The sequence below is a fragment of the Bombina bombina genome, chromosome 1 (genome assembly GCF_027579735.1).
Source record: "Bombina bombina isolate aBomBom1 chromosome 1, aBomBom1.pri, whole genome shotgun sequence".
Lineage (NCBI taxonomy): Eukaryota > Metazoa > Chordata > Amphibia > Anura > Bombinatoridae > Bombina > Bombina bombina.
This window is the reverse complement of record NC_069499.1, coordinates 1,110,066,170-1,110,083,841: the sequence shown is the minus strand read 5'-3', so window position 1 is coordinate 1,110,083,841 and position 17,672 is coordinate 1,110,066,170. Positions and strand designations below refer to the sequence as shown.

Sequence of the window (17,672 nt, the reverse complement as noted above, 5' to 3'; positions counted from 1 at the left end):
ACATAAACTTAACACTTAAACATTGTGCTAAATAACATATGTATTTATACCTGTATACATAGATATCCTAATTACATTGTAATGCACTTATCAAGCATTAACAAGTCAAGCCATTCATTTCATTAATCGAATAGACAGTGACTCAGTAGTTATGCATCTAAGATTCTAAAGGATTCAGGAAGAATCAGATTTGCGAGTCAGCAGGCAGAGAATCAGTAAGACGAGAATCTACAGCTCTGACTCACCCGCATCACATGTTCAGTAAGTGAACTGATGAAACGGTTCATGAACCGGTTCACTTAAACGAACTGTCCGAAATGAACCGATTCATCTAGATGAACCGAACTTCCCATCACTACTGCTCAGTCAGAATTGGCAAGAGCTACTTATCAACCAATGAGCAGTAACAGGAAGTATCGATTAGCCAATGAACATTAGGAGGAAGTACATAACCAATACAACTGCTTCAACTTAAATTTAAATAGCTTTTACTTGACCTTTATCCAGGCAAATTAACTTACATGTATTAATGCTGCTGTTTCATATATATGACAATGTATTAAATGAGACGGAGTTCTCAAACATTTTCTATGTTGGTGCCCGCCTGTGTTTCTTTTGCAGGACATAAGGCTTTTTTTCGTATTTGTCAGTGATGTGCTGCAATTATAAGATATTGAATAAGATTTATTTATAATGTTTAATTATTTTTTGTACAGGATTTCCGTAAAGGCATGAACCAATACCTCACAAAATTTCAAGAGAAGAATGCAGCCACAGGTATTTTAAATCTGTTTTTGATTTTAGAATCCTTTTTATCTTATGGGAAGATACATATAGTAACATCTCTCTTTTTCAGAGGATTTGTGGGAATATCTAGAGCAGGCTAGTGGGAAACCAATTGCTGCAGTAATGAGCACCTGGACACAGCAGATGGGCTTCCCCCTCATTTATGTTGAGTCTGAGCAGGTAACTGGGTTTGCAAACTTGTATTATAAAAAAATATTTATCTTGCTAGTGACAACATAGTGGTTTCAGAATCCTGATGAACCCTTAGTAATTCCTTCTGAAGCAGGGCTGCATTGTAACTTTTTTGGGTGTCAATAATGGAGGTTATAGTTAAAGGGATACTAAACCCAATTTTAAGCAACTTTCTAATTTATTCCTATTATCACGTTTTCTTCTGTTTGAAGGAGAGTTGCTGCACATGTGCAGATACCTGCAGTGTAACCTAGATTCCAGCACCCATTATTAGAGGAAGATGCACGAAATTGTGTTTAGTGTCCCTTTAACACATCCTTTAAAAAAGATGTGAGAACTAGGACATGGGGTTATGATAGGATGGACTTATATCTGGTTTTCTTCTTTCCTCTCAGATGGAAGATTCTCGAGTGCTTAAGCTGACTCAAAAGAAGTTTTGTGCCAGCGGCCCACATACTGGTGAGATAAAACTTTGATTTAGTAACAGACGTATGAATCATTCTAGCAGTTGCCAAACCTGTCTTTAACCTAGAAGTGTACTTTAATGGTTTCTGCATGGGGTGGGTAGTAACCATTCTCAAAACTCGTGTTACTCAGAAATGTTTCTAGTACTATTGCTTCCTTTCTCTGGAGCAACACAAATCTTTATCTCCCTTGCTTTCATGTAATTGGCAAGAGTCCATGAGCTAGTGACGTATGGGATATACAATCCTACCAGGAGGGGCAAAGTTTCCCAAACCTCAAAATGCCTATAAATACACCCCCACCACACCCACAATTTAGTTTTACAAACTTTGCCTCCTATAGAGATGGTGAAGTAAGTTTGTGCTAAGATTTCTACGTTGACATGCGCTTCTCAGCATTTTGAAGCCCGATTTCTCTCAGAGTACAGCGAATGTCAGAGGGATGTGGAGAGCATCACCTATTGAATGCAATGATTTTCCTAACGGGGGTCTTTTTCATAAGTTCTCTGTTATCGGTTGTAGAGATTCATCTCCTACCTCCCTTTTCAGATCGACAATATACTCTCATATACCATTACCTCTACTGATAACTGTTTCAGTACTGGTTTGGCTATCTGCTATATGTGGATTGGGTGTCTTTGGGTAAGTATGTTTTTATTACTTAAGACACCTCAGCTATGGTTTTGGCACTTTATGCATTTATATAAAGTTCTAAATATATGTATTGTACTTATATTTGCCATGAGTCAGGTTCATGTATTTCCTTTTGCAGATTGTCAGTTTCATATTTGGGGAAAGTTAATATTAAGAAATATTTTTCTTTCATGTAATTAGCAAGAGTCCATGAGCTAGTGACGTATGGGATATACATTCCTACCAGGAGGGGCAAAGTTTCCCAAACCTCAAAATGCCTATAAATACACCCCTCACCACACCCACAATTCAGTTTTACAAACTTTGCCTCCGATGGAGGTGGTGAAGTAAGTTTGTGCTAGATTCTACGTTGATATGCGCTCCGCAGCAAGTTGGAGCCCGGTTTTCCTCTCAGCGTGCAGTGAATGTCAGAGGGATGTGAGGAGAGTATTGCCTATTTGAATGCAGTGATCTCCTTCTACGGGGTCTATTTCATAGGTTCTCTGTTATCGGTCGTAGAGATTCATCTCTTACCTCCCTTTTCAGATCGACGATATACTCTTATATATACCTTTACCTCTGCTGATTCTCGTTTCAGTACTGGTTTGGCTATCTGCTATATGTAGATGAGTGTCCTGGGGTAAGTAAGTCTTATTTTCTGTGACACTCCAAGCTATGGTTGGGCACTTTGTTTATAAAGTTCTAAATATATGTATTCAAACATTTATTTGCCTTGACTCAGAATGGTCAACTTTCCTTATTTTCAGACAGTCAGTTTCATATTTGGGATAATGCATTTTAATTTAACCATTTTTTCTTACCTTAAAATTTGACTTTTTTCCTGTGGGCTGTTAGGCTCGCGGGGGCTGAAAATGCTTCATTTTATTGCGTCATTCTTGGCGCGGACTTTTTTGGCGCAAAAATTCTATTTTAAGAAGTTGCGTAATTTTTTGACGTTATTTCGCGCCAAAAATGTCGGCGTTCCGGATGTGGCGTCATTTTTGGCGCCAAAAAGCATTTAGGCGCCAAATAATGTGGGCGTCTTATTTGGCGCGAAAAAATATGGGCGTCGCTTTTGTCTCCACATTATTTAAGTCTCATTTTTTATTGCTTCTGGTTGCTAGAAGCTTGTTCTTTGGCATTTTTTCCCATTCCTGAAACTGTCATTTAAGGAATTTGATCAATTTTGCTTTATATATATATGTTGTTTTTTCTCTTACATATTGCAAGATGTCTCACGTTGCATCTGAGTCAGAAGATACTACAGGAAAATCGCTGTCAAGTGCTGAATCTACCAAAGCTAAGTGTATCTGCTGTAAACTTTTGGTAGCTATTTCTCCAGCTGTTGTTTGTATTGATTGTCATGACAAACTTGTTAAAGCAGATAATATTTCCTTTAGTAAAGTACCATTGCCTGTTGCAGTTCCCTCAACATCTAAGGTGCAGAATGTTCCTGATAATATAAGAGATTTTGTTTCTGAATCCATAAAGAAGGCTATGTCTGTTATTTCTCCTTCTAGTAAACGTAAAAAATCCTTTAAAACTTCTCTCCCTACAGATGAATTTTTAAATGAACATCATCATTCTGATTCTGATGATTCCTCTGGTTCAGAGGATTCTGTCTCAGAGGTTGATGCTGATAAATCTTCATATTTATTTAAAATGGAGTTTATTCGTTCTTTACTTAAAGAAGTACTAATTGCTTTAGAAATAGAGGATTCTGGTCCTCTTGATACTAATTCTAAACGTTTAGATAAGGTATTTAAAGCTCCTGTGGTTATTCCAGAAGTTTTTCCTGTTCCTAATGCTATTTCTGCAGTAATTTCCAAAGAATGGGATAATTTGGGTAATTCATTTACTCCTTCTAAACGTTTTAAGCAATTATATCCTGTGCCGTCTGACAGATTAGAATTTTGGGACAAGATCCCTAAAGTTGATGGGGCTATTTCTACCCTTGCTAAACGTACTACTATTCCTACGTCAGATGGTACTTCGTTTAAGGATCCTCTAGATAGGAAAATTGAATCCTTTCTAAGAAAAGCTTATCTGTGTTCAGGTAATCTTCTTAGACCTGCTATATCTTTGGCTGATGTTGCTGCAGCTTCAACTTTTTGGTTGGAAACTTTAGCGCAACAAGTAACACATCGTGATTCTCATGATATTATTATTCTTCTTCAGCATGCTAATAATTTTATCTGTGATGCCATTTTTGATATTATCAGAGTTGATGTCAGGTTTATGTCTCTAGCTATTTTAGCTAGAAGAGCTTTATGGCTTAAAACTTGGAATGCTGATATGGCTTCTAAATCAACTTTACTTTCCATTTCTTTCCAGGGTAACAAATTATTTGGTTCTCAGTTGGATTCCATTATTTCAACTGTTACTGGTGGGAAAGGAACTTTTTTACCACAGGATAAAAAATCTAAAGGTAAAAACAGGGCTAATAATCGTTTTCGTTCCTTTCGTTTCAACAAAGAACAAAAGCCTGATCCTTCATCCTCAGGAGCAGTTTCAGTTTGGAAACCATCTCCAGTCTGGAATAAATCCAAGCCAGCTAGAAAGGCAAAGCCTGCTTCTAAGTCCACATGAAGGTGCGGCCCTCATTCCAGCTCAGCTGGTAGGGGGCAGGTTACGTTTTTCAAGGAAATTTGGATCAATTCTGTTCACAATCTTTGGATTCAGAGCATTGTTTCAGAAGGGTACAGAATTGGTTTCAAGATGAGACCTCCTGCAAAGAGATTTTTTCTTTCCCGTGTCCCAGTAAATCCAGTAAAAGCTCAAGCATTTCTGAAATGTGTTTCAGATCTAGAGTTGACTGGAGTAATTATGCCAGTTCCAGTTCCGGAACAGGGGATGGGGTTTTATTCAAATCTCTTCATTGTACCAAAGAAGGAGAATTCTTTCAGACCAGTTCTGGATCTAAAAATATTGAATCGTTATGTAAGGATACCAACGTTCAAGATGGTAACTGTAAGGACTATCTTACCTTTTGTTCAGCAAGGGAATTATATGTCCACAATAGATTTACAGGATGCATATCTGCATATTCCGATTCATCCAGATCATTATCAGTTCCTGAGATTCTCGTTTCTGGACAAGCATTACCAGTTTGTGGCTCTGCCGTTTGGCCTAGCTACAGCTCCAAGAATTTTTACAAAGGTTCTCGGTGCCCTTCTGTCTGTAATCAGAGAACAGGGTATTGTGGTATTTCCTTATTTGGACGATATCTTGGTACTTGCTCAGTCTTTACATTTAGCAGAATCTCATACGAATCGACTTGTGTTGTTTCTTCAAGATCATGGTTGGAGGATCAATTTACCAAAAAGTTCTTTGATTCCTCAGACAAGGGTAACCTTTCTGGGTTTCCAGATGGATTCAGTGTCCATGACTCTGTCTTTAACAGACAAGAGACGTCTAAAATTGATTGCAGCTTGTCGAAACCTTCAGTCACAATCATTCCCTTCGGTAGCCTTATGCATGGAAATTCTAGGTCTTATGACTGCTGCATCGGACGCGATCCCCTTTGCTCGTTTTCACATGCGACCTCTTCAGCTCTGTATGCTGAAGCAATGGTGCAAGGATTACACGAAGATATCTCAATTAATATCTTTAAAACCGATTGTTCGACACTCTCTAACATGGTGGACAGATCACCATCGTTTAATTCAGGGGGCTTCTTTTGTGCTTCCGACCTGGACTGTAATTTCAACAGATGCAAGTCTCACAGGTTGGGGAGCTGTGTGGGGATCTCTGACGGCACAAGGAGTTTGGGAATCTCAGGAGGTGAGATTACCGATCAATATTTTGGAACTCCGTGCAATTTTCAGAGCTCTTCAGTTTTGGCCTCTTCTGAAGAGAGAATCGTTCATTTGTTTTCAGACAGACAATGTCACAACTGTGGCATACATCAATCATCAAGGAGGGACTCACAGTCCTCTGGCTATGAAAGAAGTATCTCGAATTTTGGTTTGGGCGGAATCCAGCTCCTGTCTAATCTCTGCGGTTCATATCCCAGGTGTAGACAATTGGGAAGCAGATTATCTCAGTCGCCAAACGTTGCATCCGGGCGAATGGTCTCTTCACCCAGAGGTATTTCTTCAGATTGTTCAAATGTGGGAACTTCCAGAAATAGATTTGATGGCGTCTCATCTAAACAAGAAACTTCCCAGGTATCTGTCCAGATCCCGGGATCCTCAGGCGGAGGCAGTGGATGCCTTATCACTTCCTTGGAAGTATCATCCTGCCTATATCTTTCCGCCTCTAGTTCTTCTTCCAAGAGTAATCTCCAAGATTCTGAAGGAATGCTCGTTTGTTCTGCTGGTAGCTCCGGCATGGCCTCACAGGTTTTGGTATGCGGATCTTGTCCGGATGGCCTCTTGCCAACCGTGGACTCTTCCGTTAAGACCAGACCTTCTGTCACAAGGTCCTTTTTTCCATCAGGATCTGAAATCCTTAAATTTAAAGGTATGGAGATTGAACGCTTGATTCTTGGTCAAAGAGGTTTCTCTGACTCTGTGATTAATACTATGTTACAGGCTCGTAAATCTGTATCTCGAGAGATATATTATAGAGTCTGGAAGACTTATATTTCTTGGTGTCTTTCTCATCATTTTTCCTGGCATTCTTTTAGAATACTGAGAATTTTACAGTTTCTTCAGGATGGTTTAGATAAGGGTTTATCCGCAAGTTCTTTGAAAGGACAAATCTCTGCTCTTTCTGTTCTTTTTCACAGAAAGATTGCTATTCTTCCTGATATTCATTGTTTTGTACAAGCTTTGGTTCGTATAAAACCTGTCATTAAGTCAATTTCTCCTCCTTGGAGTTTGAATTTGGTTCTGGGAGCCCTTCAAGCTCCTCCGTTTGAACCTATGCATTCATTGGACATTAAATTACTTTCTTGGAAAGTTTTGTTCCTTTTGGCCATCTCTTCTGCCAGAAGAGTTTCTGAATTATCTGCTCTTTCTTGTGAGTCTCCTTTTCTGATTTTTCATCAGGATAAGGCGGTGTTGCGAACTTCTTTTGAATTTTTACCTAAAGTTGTGAATTCCAACAACATTAGTAGAGAAATTGTGGTTCCTTCATTATGTCCTAATCCTAAGAATTCTAAGGAGAAATCGTTGCATTCTTTGGATGTTGTTAGAGCTTTGAAATATTATGTTGAAGCTACGAAATCTTTCCGTAAGACTTCTAGTCTATTTGTTATCTTTTCCGGTTCTAGAAAAGGCCAGAAAGCTTCTGCCATTTCTTTGGCATCTTGGTTGAAATCTTTAATTCATCTTGCCTATGTTGAGTCGGGTAAAACTCCGCCTCAGAGAATTACAGCTCATTCTACTAGGTCAGTTTCTACTTCCTGGGCGTTTAGGAATGAAGCTTCGGTTGACCAGATTTGCAAAGCAGCAACTTGGTCCTCTTTGCATACTTTTACTAAATTCTACCATTTTGATGTATTTTCTTCTTCTGAAGCAGTTTTTGGTAGAAAAGTACTTCAGGCAGCGGTTTCAGTTTGAATCTTCTGCTTATGTTTTTCGTTAAACTTTATTTTGGGTGTGGATTATTTTCAGCAGGAATTGGCTGTCTTTATTTTATCCCTCCCTCTCTAGTGACTCTTGTGTGGAAAGATCCACATCTTGGGTAGTCATTATCCCATACGTCACTAGCTCATGGACTCTTGCTAATTACATGAAAGAAAACATAATTTATGTAAGAACTTACCTGATAAATTCATTTCTTTCATATTAGCAAGAGTCCATGAGGCCCACCCTTTTTTTGTGGTGGTTTTGATTTTATATAAAGCACAATTATTCCAATTCCTTATTTTATATGCTTTCGCACTTTTTTATCACCCCACTTCTTGGCTATTCGTTAAACTGAATTGTGGGTGTGGTGAGGGGTGTATTTATAGGCATTTTGAGGTTTGGGAAACTTTGCCCCTCCTGGTAGGAATGTATATCCCATACGTCACTAGCTCATGGACTCTTGCTAATATGAAAGAAATGAATTTATCAGGTAAGTTCTTACATAAATTATGTTTTTTCTTACCTGGGGTTTAGTCCTTTTTTTTTCTTTCTTCAATTGACTACTTTGTTTCAAATTGCTGGCTGACTTAGGCTTGCGGGTGTGCCAACTTTATTGCATCATTCTTGGCAACATAATTTTTTGGCGAGAAAGGCACGTCCGTTGACGCAAGTTCGGCATTTCCGGCGTCATAATTGACGCAAAGGTTTCACACAGGGTTGCGTCGTTAGTGACGCGAGTGTGTCATTTCCGGACATGGTTGGCACCAAAAAAAATTTATGTTGTGCGTCATACTTGCCGCCAAATTTTTTTCGTTATTTATTTGCCCCATTGCTGTTTGCCTCTTGCCTTTTTCTATGTCAGAGGGCTATGCTATTTGCATTTTTTCCCATTCCTGAAGCTGTCATATAAAGAAATTGATAGTTTTGCTTTATATGTTGTTTTTTCTTTTACATACTGCAAGATGTCTCAATCTGATCCTGCCTCAGAAGTATCTGTTCGAACTTTGCTGCCTGACATCTGTTCTACCAAAGCTAAGTGCATTTGTTGTAAAATTGTGGAGATTATATCTCCTATTGTCATTTGTATTAGTTGCTATGATAAACGTTTACATGCAGATAGTGCCCATCAGTAATAGTACATTGCCGGTTGCAGTTCCTTCAACTTCTAATGTACATGATATACCTATGAATTTTAAAGAATTTGTTTCTGATTCTATTCAGAAGGCTTTGTCTGCATTTCCGCCTTCTAATAAGCGTAAGAGGTCTTTTAAAACTTCTCATAAAGTTGATGAAATTTCAGATGACCGACAACCTAATGAATTATCCACCTCTGTTGAGGATCTATCTGATTCTGAAGATCCTTCCTCAGATATTGACACTGACAAATCTACTTATTTAAAATGGAGTATATGCGTTCTTTGTTAAAAGAAGTGTTAATCGGTGTTCCCCCGAAGGACAGTTGTGTGTGCAGCCCAGCAGTGAAACAGTTAACAAGAGAACCATACCTTGCCATCTGCATTGTGCAGTGTTTGCTAATTGCAGGGTGAGGTTACCTAATTAACTGTTTCACTGCTGGGCCGCACACAAAACTGGCCTTAGAGGGAACACTGGTGTTAATTACTTTGGATATTGAGGAAGCTAGTCCTCTTGATATTAAAACCAGTAAACGTTTAAATTCTGTTTTTAAACCTCCTGTGGTTACTCCAGAGGTTTTTCCTATTCCTGATGCTATTTCTGATATGATTTCTAAGGAATGTAATAAGCCGGGTACTCTTAATCCTTATGCAAGGTTTAAAAAATTGTATCCTTTACCAGCAATTTCAATAGAGTTTTGGGAAAAAAATCCCCAAAGTTGATGGGGCTATTTCTACTCTTGCTAAACGAACCACTATTCCTATGGAAGATAGTACTTCCTTTAAGGATCCTTCAGATAGGAAGCTTGAAACCTATCTAAGGAAAGCCTATTTATATTCAGGTCATCTTCTTAGGCCTGCAATTTCTTTGGCTGTTGTTGTAGCTGCTTCAACTTTTTGGTTGGAGAATTTAGCGCAACAAGAATTGGATTCTGACTTATATAGCATTGTTCGTTTACTACATCATGCTAATCGTTTTATTTGTGATGCAATTTTTGATATCAAAATTGATGTTAGATCCATGTCTTTAGCTATGTTAGCTAGAAGAGCTTTGTGGCTTCAATCTTGGAATGCTGATATGACATCTAAGTCTGGATTACTATCTCTTTCTTTCCAAGGTAATAATTTATTTGGTTCTCAGTTGGATTTTATTATTTCAACTGTTACTGGGGGAAGGGAGTTTTTTTGCCTCAGGATAAAAAACCTAAGGGTAAATCTAAGGCTTCTAATCATTTTCGTTACTTTCGTCAAAATAAGGAACAAAAACCTAATCCTTCCCTCAAGGAAACTGTTTCCAATTGGAAGCCTTCCTCAAATTGGAATAAATTCAAGCCTTTTAAGAAACCAAAGTCAGCCCCTAAGTCCGCATGAAGGTGCGGCCCTCATTCCAGCTCAGCTGGTTAGGGGGCAGATTAAGGTTTTTCAAGGATGTTTGGGCAAATTCTGTATAAAATCTATGGTTTCAGAGCATTGTCTCTCAGGGGTACCGAATAGGATTCAGAGTAAGACCTCCTGTGAGAAAAAATTGTCTCACGTATCCCAGTAAATCCAGTAAAAGCTCAGGCTTTCCTGAAGTGTATTTTAGACCTGGAGATTTCAGGGGTAATCATGCCGGTTCCTTTTCAGGAACAAGGTCTGGGGTTTTATTCAAATCTATTCATTGTCCCAAAGAAAGAAAATTCATTCAGACCAGTTCTGGATCTGAAAATTTTGAATTGTTATGTAAGAGTACCAACTTTCAAGATGGTGACTATAAGGACTATTCTGCCTTTTGTTCAGCAAGGACATTATATGTCTACAATAGACTTGCAGGATGCTTACCTTCATATTCCGATTCATCCAGAACATTATCAGTTCCTAAAATTCTCTTTTCTAGACAAGCATTACCAATTTGTTGCTCTTCCATTTGGCCTAGCAACAGCCCCAATAATCTTTTCAAAGGTTCTAGGTGCCCTACTCTCTGTAATCAGAGAACAGGGTATTGCGGTGTTTCCTTATTTGGACGATATCTTGGTACTAGCTCAGTCTTTACGTTCTGCAGAATCTCACACAAATCAACTAGTGTTTCTTCGAAAACATGGTTGGAGGATCAATTTACTTTATTTAATTCCTCAAACAAGGGTCACATTTTTAGGTTTCCAGATGGATTCAGTGTCCATGATTCTGTCTCTAACAGACAAGAAACGTTTGAAATTGGTTGCAGCATGTCGGCACCTTCAGTCTCCGTCATTCCCTTCAGTGGCTATGTGCATGGAAGTTTTAGGCCTCATGACTGCGGCATCAGATGCGATTCCTTTTGCTCGTTTTCACATGAGACCTCACCAGCTTTGTATGCTGAATCAATGGTGCCGGGATTATACGAAGATATCACAGTTAATATCCTTAAATCCCAATGTTCGACACACTCTGACGTGGTGGTTAAATCACCAGCGTTTAGTTCAAGGGGCCTCTTTTGTTCAGCCGACCTGGACTGTGAGCACAACAGATGTGAGTCTTTCAGGTTGGGGAGCTGTCTGGGGATCTCTGACAGCACAAGGGGTTTGGAAATCTCAAGAGGCGAGATTACCAATCAATATTTTAGAACTCCGTGCAATTCTCAGAGCTTTTCAGTTTTGGCCTCTGTTGAAGAGAGAACCGTTCATTTGTTTTCATACAGACAATATTACAACGGTGGCATATGTCATCATATATCATCAGGGTGGGACTTACAGTCCCCAAGCTATGAAAGAAGTATCTTGGATACTTGTTTGGGCGGAATCCAGCTCCTGTCTAATTTCTGCGGTTCATATCCCAGGTGTAGACAATTGGGAGGCGGATTATCTCAGCCGTCAGACTTTACATCCAGGGGAGTGGTCTCTCCATCCGGATGTGTTTTCTCAGATTGTTCAGATGTGGGGTCTTCCAGAAATCGATCTGATGGCTTCTCATCTAAACAAGAAACTTCCCAGATACCTGTCCAGGTCCAGGGATTTTCAGGCGGAAGCAGTGGATGCGCTGACACTTCCTTGGTGTTATCAACCTGCTTATATCTTCCCGCCTCTAGTTCTTCCAAGAGTGATCTCCAAAATCATCATGGAACAATCAGTTGTGTTGCTGGTGGCTCCAGCATGGCCCCACAGGTTTTGGTATGCAGATCTTATTTGGATGTCCAGTTGCCAACCTTGGCCACTTCCATTAAGGCCGGACCTACTGTCTCAAGGTCCGTTTTTTTTCCCACCTGGATCTCAAATCATTAAATTTGAAGGTATGGAAATTGAACGCTTAGTGCTAAGTCATAGAGGTTTCTCTGACTCAGTAATTAATACTATGTTACAAGCTTGTAAATCTGTCTCTAGGAAGATTTATTATTGAGTTTGGAAGACTTACATTTCATGGTGTTCGTCTCATAAATTCTCTCGGCATTTTTTTAGAATTCCTAGAATTTTACAGTTACTTCAGGATGGTTTGGATAAAGGTTTGTCTGCAAGTACGTTGAAGGGACAAATCTCTGCTCTTTCTGTTTTATTTCACAGAAAGATTGCTACTCTTCCTGATATTCACTGTTTTGTTCAGGCTTTATTTCGTATTAAGCCTGTCATTAAATCAATTTTTCCTCCTTGGAGTCTTAATTTTGTTTTGAGGGCGTTACAGGCTCCTCCATTTGAGCCTATGCACTCTTAGGACATTAAACTACTTTCTTGGAAAGTGTTGTTCCTTTTGGCCATCTCTTCTGCTAGAAGAGTTTCTGAGCTTTCTGCTCTTTCTTGTGAATCTCCTTTTCTGATTTTTCATCAGGATAAGGCGGTTTTGCGGACTTCATTTGAATTTTTATCTAAGGTTGTGAATTCTAACAACATTAGTAGAGAAATTGTTGTCCCTTCCTTGTGTCCTAATCCTAAGAATTCTTTTGAAAAATCCTTACATTCTATGGATGTGGTGAGAGCTTTGAAATATTATGTTGAAGCTACTAAAGATTTCAGAAAGACTTCTAGTCTATTTGTTATATTCTCTGGTTCTAGGAAAGGTCAGAAGGCTTCTGCTATTTCTTTGGCTTCTTGGTTAAAGCTTTTGATTCATCAAGCTTATTTAGTCGGGTCAGGCCCCGCCTCAGAGAATTACAGCTCATTCTACTACATCAGTCTCCACTTTGTGGGCTTTTAAGAATGAAGCTTCAGTTGATTAGATTTGCAAAGCGGCGACTTGGTCTTCTTTGCATACATTTACTAAATTCTACCGTTTTTATGTATTTGCTTCTTCAGAAGCAGTTTTTGGTAGAAAAGTTCTTCAGGCTGCTGTTTCAGTTTGATTCTTCTGCCTATGTTTTAAGTTTTTCTTTTCTTCATGAGAATAACTTATATTTTGGGTTGTGTATTAATTTTTGCAGCATATGGCTGTTTGTTTTTATCCCTCACTCTCTAGTGACTCTTGCGTGGAGTTCCACATCTTGGGTATTTGATATCCCATAAGTCACTAGCTCATGGACTCTTGCCAATTACATGAAAGAAAACATAATTTGTGTAAGAACTTACCTGATTAATTTCTTTCATATTGGCAAGAGTCCATGAGGCCCACTCTTTTCTTATGGTGGTTATGATTTTTTTGTATAAAGCACAATCATTTCCAGATTCCTTTGTTGATGCTTTTTACTCCTTTCTTTATCACCCCACTACTTGGCTATTCGTAAAACTGAATTGTGGGTGTGCTGAGGGGTGTATTTATAGGCATTTTGAGGTTTGGGAAACTTTGCCCCTCCTGGTAGGATTGTATATCCCATACGTCACTAGCTCATGGACTCTTGCCAATATGAAAGAAATGAATTTATCAGGTAAGTTTACATAAATTATGTTTTTTCCCAGCTTAAGCCTTTTTTGATCAGTTTTTCATAGTTTGCTTTTTAATACCACTTTTTGCAGTTTTTTTTTCTTTATCAATTTTTGCTTTTTGCAGTTTTCTTTTTTTAATGTAATCTACAACATTCTCAGGAGACCATTGTCCGCAGTGGATGGTACCTATAAGTATCTGCACAAGTGAAGCACCAGCCTCTGCCAAACTGAAGGTTCTTTTAGATAAAGAGGAAATGACTGTGGTTCTGGAAGGAGTCGAGCCAGATCAGTGGGTAAAAGTGAGTAAAGCTGAAAGTAAATATGTGAAGATAAGTGGTGCATTAGACTAGACTTTTATGTAGTATTCACTTTAGTTATATAAAAAACTGCAATTAGAATGTGTTTCACATAGAGGTTAGCTGTATTGTAGTGTCGTAGAATGTAAAAAAAAAAAATCACTGTGAAATAGTTAGATTACATTTCCCTCTTTTCTTCCTTACAGTTAAACCCTGGTACTGTAGGATTTTATCGAACCCAGTACAGTCCATCCATGTTGGAAAATTTGTTACCTGGAATCAGAGACCTTTCCCTTCAGCCTGTTGACAGGCTGGGCCTACAGAATGATCTGTTTTCTCTGGTAAGTATGAGGGTTCAGATAAAAAAAAAAATTTTTTAACAAGATTTGTTTTAATGATACCCTTTAACTCACTTTCTTCATCATTTTCTTGCATTTTATGCAAGAGATACTTAAACATCTACAATAATGTTTACTCCTCTGCCCACTGTATTCTTCAGGCCCGTGCAGGGATGATCAGCACGGTGGAAGTCTTGAAAGTCATGGAGGCCTTTATAAATGAGCCTAATTATACAGTGTGGAGTGACCTGAGCTGTAATCTAGGCATTTTGTCAACACTGCTGTCCCACACAGAATTCCATGAGGAGATCCAAGGCTTTATCAGAGATGTCTTCACACCTATAGGGCAGCGTCTGGGATGGGACCCAAAACCTGGAGAAGGTGGGTAATTGCCGTTTAAATATATAAGAGCTAGCTTAATTTTGGTACCTTTTCTGGTACCTTTTCACATTTAGTATACAGTTGTAGCTAGTATTATGTTTAATATCAAATACCTGATTAGCTCATTTACTATGGAAATGGTAATACTGTTCAATTTTTAATTTCTCATGCAAAAAACTAGCCTTGAAAAAATAATGAATTTGTTTAAATGTACAAGTCAAATACTTCTGGAAAAATGATTTGTCTCCAAGTCCTTTGTGGCAGACCATGTAGTGGTTGGAAAAAGTCTTCTTCTCTCATCCGAGTCTCCTAGCACCTTTTCATGCTCTACTGGGCCTTCTAGGTGAACCCAGGGTTGTTATCTCACCTTGTCCCCTTAACATCAAATCTGATGCCTTTCAAAGCTTTAACCCTTTCAGTGCTAAGCTGTTTTTATTTGTTTGGCACAACGTGACATCTTTTGTACTTAAACGGACAGTCTAGACCCAATACTTATTCGTTATTACTTACTGTTATGTACCAGACCAGCGTCTTGCAACTGGTTTCCTATCTATTATAAGCTTGTTAGTAGTGCATGAAACTTTTTAATAATCATTGTTTGTTAGCAGCTGAAATTGGCCACCAAGCTCCACCCACAGCTGTTTTCTTGTGTGATGTTTAACAGTGCATGTTTAATATTTTTAAGTCAGCTATTTCAAATTGCACATGCACAAATCACGAGTCAGTCGTGATTGGAGAAACTTAACATACCAAATTATACACGCAGAAGGTGGGCGGAGCTTGACTGACTTTTTAGCTTCTAACAAATAATGAATATTTCCTCCTTAATATGAGGAGAGTCCACGGCTACATTCCTTGTGGGAAATACAGAACCTGGCCACTATGAGGAAGCAAAGACACCCCAGCCAAAGGCTTAAATACCTCCCCCACTTCCCTCATATTCCAGTCATTTTTTGCCTTTCGTCACAGGAGGTTGGCAGAGAAGTGTCGGAACGGCATAGATTCCGGTAAGATTGTTTCATTTATTTATACACACATAACACAAGACAGGGTCACAGTGTGGCTCCTTTTATCTGTATGGAATCAAGGGTTAATATCTCCTGAGGGGGGATTATTGAACAGTGGGGATTAATCTCATAAATATTTATTTGATTATTCTGCGTTGTGTGAGATGTTTTTCTGAGGCTCATAGGCTGAGGTTGGAACAAATCAGCATGAAGGGGTCGTCCCCGAACCATCTATGGATCAGGTAGGGGGCAGACTTTCACTCTTCTCAGAAGCTTGGTTCAGGGATACTTGGGATACTACTCAAACCTTTTTGGGTTTCCAAAAAAGGAGGGAACAGGGCATTGCAGTAGCATCTTACTTGGACGATATACTGTTACAAGCACCATTGTTTCATCTAGCGGAAGAACATTCGCAATATCTTCTCTCTCTACTTCGATCCCATGGATGGAAGATAAACTTACAAAAGAGTTCTCTTATTCCAAGCACCAGGGTAGAATTCCTGGGCACTATAAAAGACTCACTAGTCATGAGGATATTTCTTTCAGACCAGAGATGCTGCAAGCTGGCTTCAGCATGTCTTGCCCTCCGGACCTCCTCAAGGTCCTCTGTGGGGTAGTGTATGGAGGTGATTGGTCTCATGGTGTCCAGCATTGACATAATTCCCTTTGCTGGGTTCAATCTCAGACTGTTACAACTGTGCATGCTGCGACGTTGGTGTGGCAATCATTCGGATCTGTCTCAACAGATCTCTCTGGACAACCGGTCGAGAGAAACGCTCTCTTGGTGGCTCTGTCCAGATCACCTGTCCCGAGGGACATCCATTTTAAGACCATCCTCGGAGATTCTGACTACAGATGCGAGTCTCTCAGGATGGGGAGCAGTTTGGGGAACCAAAAAGGCTCAGGGCCTTTGGTCTCGGGAGGAGAGCTCTCTTCCGATCAACATTCTAGAACTTCGAGCAATCTTCAATGCTCTGAAGGCTCGGCCCATCTTGGTTTGTCCCAGTTTATCAGATTCCAATCAGACAATATCACCTCGGTGGCTTACATCAACCACCAGGGAGGGACGCAGAGGTATCTCCAGATTATGGAGTGGGCAGAGGCCCACAACTGTTCACTGTCAGCAATCCACATTCAGGTGTGGACAACTGGAAAGCGGATTTTCTCAGCTGACAATCCTTTCATCCAGAATGGTCTCTCCATCCCGAGGCTTTTGTGGAGATATGCAACACGTGGGGGACTCTGGAGATAGATCTTATGGGGTCCCGTCTCAATACCAAGCTACCCAGGTATGGGTCGAGATACAAGCATCCTTAGGTAGAGCTAATAGATGCATTAGTGGTGCCTTGGAGGTTCAGTCTCATATACCTTTTTACGCCATTACCTCTCCTTCCTCGAGTAGTGGCCCGCTTCAAGCAGGAGCAGACATCAGTGATACTGATTGCTCAATCGTGGCCGCAAAGGATGTGGTTCGCGGATCTAGTGGGGATTTAGTCATCTCCATGGAAGTTACCTTGTCGCAGGGATCTGCTGGAACAAGGTCCTTTTTGTTTCTCAAAATCTAGATTATCTGAGGCTGACTGCATGGAGATTGAACGCTTAGTCCTAGCCAAGAGAGGTTTCTCTGAGACAGTTATTGATACACTCAATCAAGCTCGTAAGCCGGTTACTCGTCACATCTATCATAAGGTGTGGAGGACCTACTTATTCTGGTGTGAAGAGTGTGGATTCCCCTGGCCTAAGGTCAGGGTTTCCAGGATTCTTTCCTTTCTCCAGGATGGTCTGGAGAAGTGCCTTTCTGCTAGCTCCCTTAAGGGACATATTTCGTCCCTCTCTGTTTTACTGCGCAAGAGGCTCGCTGAGCTTCCAGATTTTCAGTCTCTTGTTCAGGCTCTGGCTAGATTCAGGCCTGTGTTTAGATCTAGCGATCCTCTTTGGTGTTTAAATATTGTTCTTAAAGTTTTGCAGAAGGCTCCGTTTGAGCCTATGCATGTAGTCAACATTAAATTACTGTCTTGGAAGGTTCTTTTTCTACTGGCTATGGCTTCGGCGCACAGAGTCTCTGAAATGGCTGCCTTGCAATGTGAGCCTCCTTACCTAGTATTTCATACTGATAAGACTGTT

At 39.7% G+C, this 17,672-nt stretch overlaps 1 protein-coding gene across 1 annotated transcript in view; it reads left to right on the top strand.

The window, feature by feature from the left end:
• The window catches only part of NPEPPS (aminopeptidase puromycin sensitive), a 471,919-nt gene that overhangs the window by 343,963 nt on the left and 110,284 nt on the right, over window positions 1-17,672 (top strand). Inside the window, exons 12-17 of the mRNA XM_053697681.1 lie at window positions 717-777; window positions 857-966; window positions 1,374-1,437; window positions 13,686-13,825; window positions 14,029-14,163; window positions 14,322-14,541. Coding sequence (XP_053553656.1) covers window positions 717-777; window positions 857-966; window positions 1,374-1,437; window positions 13,686-13,825; window positions 14,029-14,163; window positions 14,322-14,541 — 730 coding nt within the window. The remainder of the gene's footprint in view (window positions 1-716; window positions 778-856; window positions 967-1,373; window positions 1,438-13,685; window positions 13,826-14,028; window positions 14,164-14,321; window positions 14,542-17,672) is intronic.